Source organism: Podospora anserina, chromosome 6 (assembly GCF_000226545.1).
Source record: "Podospora anserina S mat+ genomic DNA chromosome 6, supercontig 2".
Taxonomy (NCBI): domain Eukaryota; kingdom Fungi; phylum Ascomycota; class Sordariomycetes; order Sordariales; family Podosporaceae; genus Podospora; species Podospora anserina.
The window spans coordinates 1,054,988-1,065,875 of record NW_001914857.1 but is presented as its reverse complement, the minus strand read 5'-3'; the positions used below and the strand labels follow the sequence as shown (position 1 = coordinate 1,065,875).

The window sequence follows — 10,888 nt, the reverse complement described above, 5'->3', positions numbered from 1 at the left end:
TTGCTGGTTTGTATTATTTCAATAAAGAGAAAAAAAAAAGAACAGCAGCAGCATTAGGAGGAGGAGGGGGGGGAATCTCATTGGGCCGGACCCGGGGGGTTTCGGTGCGGTATAGTCTGTACGACATACGTCTACTCGGGAGGGGGGATTTAGCAGTGCTGGGCATGGGTGTTATGCGTGTGGCAAGCAAGAGGAGAGTGTTCGGCACACCAGTCACAGCACGCGAGAGGTTTTGCCTTGGCCCCTCCTCTGCTTTTCTTTCTCAAGTGTCGGAGCTCGGTCGCCGGCTTGGTTGGAAGAAGGGAGGGGGAACAAGCTCACGCAACCACCATCACCACATGGTGGGATCAAGCCACCTACCAGACAGAGGGCTACCGAGGTTGGCCAAAGTTTGGTTGTGGACAATTACTTGGCAGGGACCTTGACCCAGACACCATGATGATACATGCACATGGCGACATCTACAGTTTGCTGACATATCTACGTTCACTTCAGGGAAACCGAAGCCCAAAAGAAAGCCGAACTGGCCCGCAAAAAAGCCGAGCGCGACGCCCTGCTCGCCGAGGAAGAGAAGAACACTCCCGGTCGCTCCCAGCCAAAGAACGCCAAAACGGCCGTCAAGAAGTCCCGGGGCTTGGATCTGTCGCAGCTTGATGAGCCTAGCTCTGGCCTGTCGGCGCTCAACGCATCGGGCATCGACAATGCGCTTGACGCGCTGAGCTTGGCTGGCCCAGCGACGCAGGATAAGATCGATAGACATCCCGAGAGGAGGTTCAAGGCGGCATATGCGGCTTTTGAGCAGAGGAGGCTGGCCGAGATGGAGTCGGACGGGACGGGCCAGGGGTTGAGGTTGAACCAGAAGAAGGAGAAGATCAAGAAGGAGTTTGAGAAGAGCCCGGAGAACCCGTTTAATCAGGTTAGCGCTAGGTATGATGCTACCAAGGAGGAGCTGGCCGAGTTGAAGGCGGAGGAAAGGAGGAAGATTGAGGCTAGATTGGGGAAGTAGAGCGTGGGGGTCGAGGATTGAGTGCCGAGGGGATATGTGATGGGTTACGGGAAGGTTTTGGGTCTTCGGGGAAACGGACGGCTACCGGGGGGTTAAGGTTTGATGAAGTGGGAGCGGAGAGCACACCGGTCAACCTTTCTGGGGGATCCAAGTCTTGATCGGTCCTGCGGGTGGCCCGAAAAGGATGAGGATGGGGGTGGGAGGAGGAAATTCATAGGGCAGACTCGGAGAAGGGCTGCCGTTGGGGAGGGGGGCGATAGGGTTCGTTTTTCTACCCAATAAAAAGCGTTAAGATGAGGACAGCAAATCATTGATTATTTTTTTCTCATTTGGAAGGGGGGGGGGGAGGGGAGGGGAGGGGACTTTTGTCAGTATGGTTGGTTGGGATTTTTCATTATGTACTTTTTTTGTTGCTGAGCAGAAACAGTTCTCATAGAGGCCAATGCTGCCTTGGGTTTGGAATTAGTGATTATGCAATGTACTTTTTACCACGTTTTGCCTCTTTTGACATCTTTTAGTAGGTCCGGTCCCAAGGGCTTGGTTGGGGCTTTGCTGCTGACGAACGCTGCTTGAATGGATGTGATGGCTTCTTCTCTAGGACCAGTCAAAGATATGCTCAGACGATCTACAACTGAAACTCAGGCCATTATTCGGGGTCCTTGAGGGCTTGGCATGTCAGCTTGGCTAGGCTTGATTGAGAAGTTTCGGTATGGTAGGGCTGGGTTGGGTTGTTGGTGGTGGGCTGGGCGGTGAGGTGGTTTCTGATTTTGGATGGATGCCATATTTCATGATAATTCATTTTGGCAGGGAATGCGGAGTATTTCGGGGAAATTTTAAGAGACCCTAACCCTGAATTATGGGGGTGGGGGCGTGGTGTTGGATGCTTGGCGCCAAGGGATTTGGCATGAACTGGATGGACCCTTGAACCTTGATGGGTTGTGGACGACGACATGTCATCGCTTGGATGGGTGTTGATTCTCATCGTCGAACTTCTCCTAAAATATACCATCTTTTTCCTGTTTCACTCTCTCTCATCCTAGGAACTGGCCCTCCTGAGATAGCAAGGCTGCTCATCGTCGTCGCTCGTTTCCTTTGGTTTGCAGGGGAGGCGGTCTCACCGACTTTGACTCAGGTTCACACTCACAACTCACTCTCGCTCACTCAACAAACCCAGATTGATCTATCACCGCGGCAGAGAGTTGGCATAATAATCAGCCATCACTGAGTTTTGCTCCACGACATCTCGGTACATCCTACAGTACGCAAAATGGCTTCCCCTAGGTCATCCTCATCATCCTTCTTTTCCCCCGCCAACTCCAGCACCAACCTCAGCAGCGGTGCGGGCATCATCAGCATCGCCCCTTCGCCCACGATTGTGGTTGGGTCGGAGCACACGGTCGAATCCACCAGGAAACGTCTCACCTCCCTGCCGGCGATCAAGAGGGCGAACCTCATTGCTGAATTGTATGTGCTGTTCCCTGCTGTCAAAATTTTCTCCCTTACACCATCAGAAGCTGACGACGATACATAGCACCGCCCTCAAACACTCCCCACCCCCGGGGATAATCGTCTCCCTGCCCCCATCCCCCCACAGCCCCGACTACCCCACCCTCTGGTCGGGCGTTCTTTTTGTCAGGAAAGGGCCTTACGCCACGGCTATCTTGCGGTTTCAGATCTCTTTCCCGGATGATTACCCTGACTCTGCACCGCTGGTGACGTTCTCGACGGACATTTTCCACCCGTTGATCAGCCCGCTGACGACGTACGTCGGTGAGGAGAGCGGGAAGAAGGGGGGTGTGAGGCTGCCTCCTGGGGGTTTTGGACTGTCGCATGGGTTTCCGGAGTGGTTTGCCGAGCGGGAGGGGGGAGATGGGATGGGGGGTGCGTTTGTTGTGGGTGGGAAAGGGAAAAGGGGACGGGGGGAGAGGAAGGTTAGCACGTGGGAGGTGTTGAGGTATATTAGGAGTACGTTTGATGATGAGAAGGTGTTGGATGGGGTGCCGCTTGAGGCGGCGGGGAATCCGGGGGCTTGGCATGCTTGGAGGACGCATAGACGGATGCAGAAGGAGAAGGAGGAAACGGAAAGGGAGAGGGAGCAGACGGAGACCGACACGCCCCCCCCCCCCGCGGAAGGGGAGGTGGTGGAAAAGGCGGAGACGGTGGTGAGTGATGATGGGAGGGGGAGCGTGGTTGATGCTAGGACTAGTTCTGGGAGTTTGGCTGTGCCGGCTACGCCCATGAGCAGCAGGAGACCGGAGGAGTGGAATTGGGAAGGGGTTTGGGAGAGGAGGGTGAAGAGGGGGATTGCGGCGAGTTTGTCGGAAAGTGTGCTGTTTGGGGGAGCTGGGGGGCCGGATGAGGTAATCAATTTCTTGCCGATGGACGAGGCTGAGGTTGAGGGGGTCAAGCAGAATCTCCTGAGAACGCTTGGCGCCGTGGTTTAACGCCGGGTGAGGGACCCGAAGGTTGGAACGGTGGGTTGGGGCGGACCGTGCCTTGCCCTTGTCAGGGAAGTTCCTGCTTGGTTTGCATGATGCCGACTTTGAGCGCTATCAACTGCCAGAGAGTGACGGGCCGGGAATTCATCTGATGGGATGGGTTGCGCTTGCTGCTCTTGGGGAAGGGGGGGGTGACCTAATTGCTGAAACGGGGAGGGTCCAGGTTGCCTGTCTTTTCTTGCTGCCTATTCTGTTTCTTGGTTCAACTTTTGGAAAAAATAACGACACTTTAACATGGTACCGACATTGCTTTGCCGGCATGTTTAATGGTAGATAAACTGCTCATAATACTTCAACACCCCATCTTTTTCTTCTTCTCCCGACTGTTTCAGACTTGTCAAACCCGTGGCCAAGGCGTTTTGAATACGTGGTTCTTCCTGGTTGTTTCGCAAGAGATCAACCAGCATTGTTTGCTACGCGCATCCCGAGAGCTGTACGGACCTGACTCGACAAACCGTTGATCGACTATACAAACGTTTCAGGAAAAGCGATAAGGCGGTAATGGTTGCTGTCTGTGGTCAACCATCCACCATGGCTGATAGAGAACTGCATTGCCTACCACCGGCGCGCGATCTTGGTTGGGGTCAAGTACCTGAGCCGTTACATATACGCAAGCAATCGTCCGAGTATAGCGGGAGTCGAACGTATGGTCACTCGCGGAGGTCGAGCACGCAGAGCGATGCAACCGATGCGAGCTTCGAGAGCCTACCTGAGCTTCCTGAGGCTCATGTCCCGTTGACGATTGCCAAACGAAGGGGCAATCCCAGCGCGCAATCGACGAATCCTCCTACGCCTGATGGTTCTTGCCAGTTCAGGAGTGCTTTGAGGCCAAATGGTGGGTCTTTGCCACTTGGTTGTGGTGAGAGGGTACCACACTTACACTTATCAGATGTAGGAAACATCGCGCCAACCATACCGCCCAAGTCAACACAGCGGCGATCCACCTCTTGCAATGCCGGACGACACCCCCGGGCACGATCCCCTCCGTTAACCCGGGCTTTCTACTTGGCGAGTAGCAGGAGCTTTCGAAGACGGGGACAGGTTTTGGATGGGAGTGCGGATCAGGATCAAGAGCATGGTTGGCGAGACACAACACCTGTCGTGCCGACGGCGTCTGACGGGCACCGTTTGCGCAACGCGAGAAGTCTGTTTCAGTTGGCGAGAACGGCGGATGGGATGAATGGCATGGATAGCATTGTTGAGCCGCCGAGGTCTCCGATGCCGCCCGAGCCGGATAGCGCGAGGAATTCGCCCGATGAGGTAGGGGCGGCACCGGATCCGTTGGTCTTGGTTCCGAGGATTGTGGTGACACCGGAGCACAAGGCTTTGGATGAGGGGGCGGTGAGTTTATGGGCGGCGGTGCAGCTTTCGACGCAGATTTCGAGGGCAAATGTGCCGGATCAGTTGGGGGGTTGTGGGTTGGTTGGGGAGCATGGGCATGAGCCTTCGCCGGCGGGTGAGTTGGACAGAATGGAGAGATTTTGGGGGGCGGGTGGCTAACTTTGAGATCAAGATTTGTTTCGGTATGGGTGTTTGTATGATGTTTCGTTGGAGATACTGCCGACGAGTAGGAGTTCGATTATTGAGGTTGTGGATGATAAGGCTTGCGCAATGTGAGGATTGGAGGGTTCCTTTTTGGGCTTTTGAGCTGCTAACTTGGCCGACAGAAGCACACTGTACCCTGGATCACGCTTGCTCGTTGTAGCTCATGTTCGCCTGCTACCATCGGCGAATGCACATCGTCTTCGCCGTAAGGCTCATCAAAGCTCTGACGATCTCATAGAAGACCTCGAGCACCACCTTGGTAGCACCATGACAGAGTATCTCCGGGTCCGTGTAACATATCGACACTCTGGATTTCCTCAGCAGCAACAACAACAAACGCGAAATATGACCATGAAAAAAGGCTCCAGTGACGGCATCGCTAACGTCCAGACATCAATTCAAACTACTGCCGTGGCAGTAATCAAACGTCACAACTCATCTTCGCCATGGTCTCCACGACCCCGGGCTCCGCAGCCGAATCCGATATTTAAGATTATTGCTTCGCACTGGGGAGTGCAGAGCGCAAACGAGGTGATGCAAAGGATTATCAGCTCAAAACCGTTGACGGCAAGAAAGCGAGCTATTTCGCCGCCGCTACTGGGCCCCTTGGGTATTTTGACCGGAGGGAGGTTAACGCCAATTCTGGTTAGTCCTGAGGAGAGTGGAGAGGAGGATCATGACCATGGTCGATTTAGCGAGGATCATACGAGGGAGGATTCGCACAGCGAGGAGATGGTGCGCCCTCGACAGCAGCAGGACATTCCTGCTTTGGGTTCTACTCCGCCGACAAGTATGGCGCCTCCTGTACCACCTACTATACCAAAACGGCAGACGAGTTTGAGGCAGGTGCCTGTTGACCAATCTCAGGCACAACAGGAAGTGCAACAGCCGCAACAGAGACATTTGAGGAGTGACACCAAGGATATTGCACAGATGATCAAGATAGAGTCTTGGCCTGAGTCGCCCCGGACTTCGGGCGGTAGTGATACTGGTGGGAATGATGATGGGGTAGTAGCTCAGGAAACCCCGTCTTCGATATCAATGGCTACGCCTGCTACTACAAGTACTAATCGGACTACGTATCGGTCGAGTAAAGTGAGGGGGTTGCCGAGCAGTTTGAAGATGAGTGGTGGTGGTGGTGGTGGTGGTGGTGTTGCGTCGCCGCAGATCACGCCGATGTTGATTCAGGAGGTGGGGGAAGTACCGAGGGATAGTGTGGGAAGTACAAGTTCGGGTGGTAACAGTGAGGAGAGGGAGAGGCCGTCGTATCAGTCTTATCAGTCTTTGTTGGGAAGGAGGAGGTCATTGGGGGGTGATGGGTCTAATGGGAAGGAGGGGAGGGGAGATAGGGGGAGGGATAGTAGGGATAGTAGGGATAGTAGGGATAGTAGGGATAGTAGGGATAGTAGGGATAGTAGGGATAGTAGGGAGAGTAGAGGGAGCGGGGGGAGGCCGTCTACTTCTGGAGGACTGGGAGGGGAGAAGATTTTTGGGAGTATTGTGAGGGGTATTGAGAGCGGTGGTGGGAATGGCGGGATGGGGAGGAGGGTGAGTAAGAAGGAGAAGGAGAAGGAGAAGGATAAGGAACGGGGGTGGGGGGGTTGGTCGGGGTGGTGGCAGTGAGTGAGTGAGTGAGTGGGGTTTGTGTTAGAAGTTGAGGAATATGTTAGTTCTGATATGAATAGGAGGGTTGTGTTTGTGCCTTCTATGGTTTGATTGGAACCACTCCGTGAGAGGTAGCGGATAGAGGATATGCGAGACATGCCTTTTTGGGAGCGGCATTTCCCTAGATTTTTGCCCATTGCTATTATCTTTTCAGCCTCGATGTCTGCCCAAACTCTGTATCTCAATTCTATATCTAATTGTCCAATCATGGTCTCAGACTGCCTTTACTTATAACACTGCGCGACAGACCTGGTGTAAGTTGCAAAATTCTCACATCGACATGATCTTGTCCCGTTTCAGGGGCAGCTTCCCGATTTCTGCCGTTTCCTCGTCAATTTGAAGGAACTCCTCCCACGACTCGGCCCAGATACGATCCGACCGTTCAAAATGATCAGCTTCCGGTAGTGGCTTGAGGAGCAAGAGGTAGAACTCCCACTCGTTATCATCACCTCTTGTCGGGTAAAGGAGAAGACAAGTGAAGGTACCGATGCCATCCTCGTTGAAAAGGTGTGAGGCTCCATGACATCCAATGTCCGTGCTGAGTGAAAAAATAACCCCTCAAAAAACCTGGGACGAAACAATACTCAACCTGTCTCCATACTTGACCCGGACCGTGATGTCGAGCCGCCAACCCGGAATCTCCAGTCTCGAGATTTTTTCATGTTCTGATCTGAGACAAAATCTCTTTTTCGTTTCCCAACCGCTGAATACCAAACCCAGGCACTAGTACTACTGTTGTCCTTCTGAAATCTGACAACCGCTTTTGATCAAGTGGCAGTTGGGCAACATGACGCGGCCGAATCAAGTCGAACCGATAAGAGATACAAGCTCGTCCTCTTCCCCGTCTTCCACCCAAGCCAAGTCCAACTCGGGAAGCCTCCAGGACGGCGTGTAACCCCGTGCTCTTCCGCGATCGTCCACGACAAAGCCGCGACAAGCGTGAAGTTGTCGGGCATGGCCATGCCAACGGGATGGTGCCACTCGTCGAGGAGAGACGGGCGCCCCACAAAGACCTAGTAGGGGGGGGGGGGGATCCTCGTCTGCCTTGTATCGCTGTAGAACACCCCTGAGAGCGTCTAGGCCGTCGGTCGATGCCGTGAAATTCCGGGCGACATATTGCTCGATATGGTCTCCCAACACTTCAAGTGGGCTCTTGTCCCTCCAGGCGAAGGGAAACACGTCTTTCAAAAAAGGCATTGGGAGTTCCCTCGATTAGGGGTAGAGAACCTCCAGAAACTGCGTTTTCTGGCACTGAAAGATGACTTGATGTTTGGTAAACACGAGCCGGCGCTTGGACAGGACACCTTCCGGGTAGGTCCAGCCGCGAGTTGCCCAGGGGGTTCCTGCTCCCTAGACATAGCTCAGCACTGCATATTCCTGCTCTCTTTGGCCCACAAGGGGGTACGCAATGAGGGTTGGCTCCGCACCTGCGCAGTCAACCACGCGGGAGCTGTCGAGATGAAAGGGGGCGGCCTCGCGGCATTTTGAACCCTGGAGTGAATGCTGCTGTTCGCAGTCGGATATCCATCTACGCAAAGATGTCGTAGTCGATCCTGTCTGATTCGATGGTGCGGGGATACATCATGCGAGACGGGGAGTCTCCGCTGTGATATTTATCGTCCTTGGGGGGGCGGGCGAATGGCAGTGATTGGACATCGTGAGATGATGCAGGACGAATGAAGCACCAGATCAAGGGACCAGAGCTCTCCCGCGATCTCTTCGTGGTTCCGCCTGATTTCGAGCTCAAGCGACGTTCCATGACGCTTGATGCCAGAAAGCACCACGGTCTGTTGTAAAAAGGTGCAGAGTGTGCATTCAGGGTTTCGCCCTCTGTGAATCAACGGTCGCAACGCGTCACTATTCAAGATTTTAACAAAATCAGCGTTTTTGCACTCGTGGCGGAGATTGATGGCATTGTCGGTCATTATATTGGGAAGGTGAACTGTGATGACAGTTTGTTGCCGGGTAGGTTTCAAGGCGTTGGATAGCAAGGTGGAGCGCGCCAGGCTATGATGGGTACCCAACCAGCTACCCAACCAGCTACCCAACCGAAACATTTCTGCTCAACCACCTCTAAAAATCTTATCTCCGTGTGTATGGGAGGTAGTGATGGCATCATGCCCCTGATATGGCAAGACTTTCGAGTTGTTTTGGGTTCGTTCTCCCTACACCTTGAACCTGCCCGTCGACCGCTAAGCTAGCTCCCTTTCCCGTCCCAGGTGCTTCCCATGCTTTCGCTCTCAACCACCAGTAACGACGGAGCTGGGTCCGGTGCAGGAATCCGGCAAGACAAACCCTCTGATAGCCAACTCGGTTCACAATAGCTTGGCGGTTTCTCGTCAATCGCCTGCATCCTCGAGCTTGGAATCTCATCAGGATGCTATGTCTGCTACTCGATCTCCGGATCTGGCAGAAGAACATGTCTTGTGTACAGCCTGCCACAGCGCAGCTTCCAACTCAGATCTCCTGCCGACGCTGAAAAAGGGCACCGAGAATTTTCGGTCATATGCCTCCCTCTCTGAGCTCAAGCTTTCGTCGCTATCAGGGTGCCATCTCTGTTCTCTGCTTTTTGGGGTGTTGAGAGGCAGCGACATTGGTTCTGGAAGTGTACAGGTTAACCTCTTCGTCTCACGATCAGGAGGGGCCTGGCTAAAAGTCGGGATTCTCGATCCGGGGGAAACTCGAGAAAAGATAATGGGGGAGCTTTCTGTCTTTAGGAATTTGGAAGGACGGCTTGACAATCCGCCCGAGCCCGCTTCGCCTTTTATGTTTCCAGACCCCAGCATTTACAGAAATGCACGATTGTCCAAGTCTCTCTCCCACGATGTCTCGGCCGCTCTGGCAAGAGAATGGCTTAGGCAATGCGTCACAAGTCATAAAGATTGTGCTCTTGCGGCAAATCTCGCCACCCCTAACCACGGCTACCCGACACGGCTCATTCAAGTCACCGGAGATGAGAACCTAAATCTACGACTCGTCCTCACAGAAAACTTCAGCAAATCAAAACCGCCCTACCTCACCCTTTCCCACTGCTGGGGAGCGGCCAAAATCCTCCGACTCCTCCTGGACAACCTCGCCGACTTCCAACACCAGATCCCATTCAACCAACTTCCTCCAACCTTCCGCGAGGCAGCAAGAGTCACGCGCCAGCTAGGCCACACACACATCTGGATCAACTCCCTCTGCATCATCCAAGACTCCAAAGCCGACTGGCGCGACGAATCCAAGATCATGGGCGACATATACGCGAATTCCGTCTGCACCATCTCCGCCTTGACGGCCCTCTCCTCCGTCCAGGGGTGCTTTGCAGAGAAGAGCCCCGACGGCAAAGAGACCACGCCGCGGAACCCGCTCGCTTTTCGAATCTGCCATCTCCCTCACGGGCTTCACGTTGATTGCCACCAGCGTCTTGACACGATTTTGCAGATTGACCGCTCCCCTTTACCGCTGCACGCGCGTGGGTTCTGCAGGAGCGGATTTTGGGACCCAGGACGGTGTACTACGGCGCCTGGGGTTTGGCTTGGGAGTGTGTAGAGTGCTTGGCGACGGAGAGCAAGCCCTGGGGGGAGGTTGGTCGGTTTTCTCCAAAGGCGGATTTCTTGAGGGAATGCTTTCGAGCCCCTTCCTCCTCCTCCTCTGGGGGAGACTCATCCACTGCGCTGTTTTCAGCGTGGCGCGCTGTCCGGGCGGCCTATACTGGTTGTCAACTAACGTATTTTGACGACCGCCTTGTTGCCGTGTCGAGTCTTATTCAGCGGATCGAGAGGCTGACATCATGGAAGAACCTCTGGGGGATGTGGGAGGACAAGCTGCTTGATGAACTTTTGTGGTTCACTGATGCACCTAGTGATCGGCCGCACACGAGGGAGTATTTGGCGCCGACGTGGTCATGGGCGGGCTTGGAAGGGAGGGTTTTTGAGGAGATGGCTTTGATGCCTCGCGTTGGACCTAGCGGGGAGGATCTTCTTCCTGAGTGGATTGGAAAAGTTGTCGAGACGGGAATGGATGAGAAGGGGAGGGGGTATGTGCGTTTGCGGGGGGCTGTGAAGCGGGTTGTGCGCCGTCGAGATGGCTCTGGGGGTGGTTTAGTTGATAGGGATAGAGGAGGGGATCATGCGGTTGCCTCTTGGGCGGCGGATACGGTGGAGGATTCGAAGCGTCCCTTAGGCACTTC

At 54.3% G+C, this 10,888-nt stretch overlaps 5 protein-coding genes across 5 annotated transcripts; 4 read left to right on the top strand and 1 right to left on the bottom strand.

Moving 5' to 3' along the window:
- Positions 1-475: 475 nt before the first annotated feature.
- Positions 476-1,006, top strand: PODANS_6_3440 (uncharacterized protein; the record flags this gene model as incomplete). Its single annotated transcript, XM_001910110.1, has 1 exon — positions 476-1,006. A coding segment is annotated over one exon (531 nt), but the record flags the coding sequence as incomplete, so codon positions are not given.
- Positions 1,007-2,472: 1,466 nt separating this feature from the next.
- Positions 2,473-3,450, top strand: PODANS_6_3450 (uncharacterized protein; the record flags this gene model as incomplete). Its single annotated transcript, XM_001910109.1, has 1 exon — positions 2,473-3,450. The coding sequence occupies one exon, from the start codon at positions 2,473-2,475 to the stop codon at positions 3,448-3,450; it is 978 nt and encodes a 325-aa protein (XP_001910144.1).
- Positions 3,451-4,005: 555 nt separating this feature from the next.
- Positions 4,006-6,672, top strand: PODANS_6_3460 (uncharacterized protein; the record flags this gene model as incomplete). The annotated part of the gene is made up of 3 exons (XM_001910108.1): positions 4,006-4,915; positions 5,012-5,117; positions 5,172-6,672. The coding sequence occupies 3 exons, from the start codon at positions 4,006-4,008 to the stop codon at positions 6,670-6,672; spliced, it is 2,517 nt and encodes an 838-aa protein (XP_001910143.1).
- An 809-nt stretch (positions 6,673-7,481) lies between these two features.
- Positions 7,482-8,295, bottom strand: PODANS_6_3470 (uncharacterized protein; the record flags this gene model as incomplete). The annotated part of the gene is made up of 4 exons (XM_001910107.1): positions 7,482-7,591; positions 7,650-7,866; positions 7,942-8,064; positions 8,110-8,295. Coding segments are annotated over 4 exons (636 nt in total), but the record flags the coding sequence as incomplete, so codon positions are not given.
- Positions 8,296-9,096: 801 nt separating this feature from the next.
- Positions 9,097-10,248, top strand: PODANS_6_3480 (uncharacterized protein; the record flags this gene model as incomplete). Its single annotated transcript, XM_001910106.1, has 1 exon — positions 9,097-10,248. One exon carries the CDS (start codon positions 9,097-9,099, stop codon positions 10,246-10,248), a length of 1,152 nt encoding a protein of 383 aa, XP_001910141.1.
- Between the last annotated feature and the right edge of the window lie 640 nt (positions 10,249-10,888).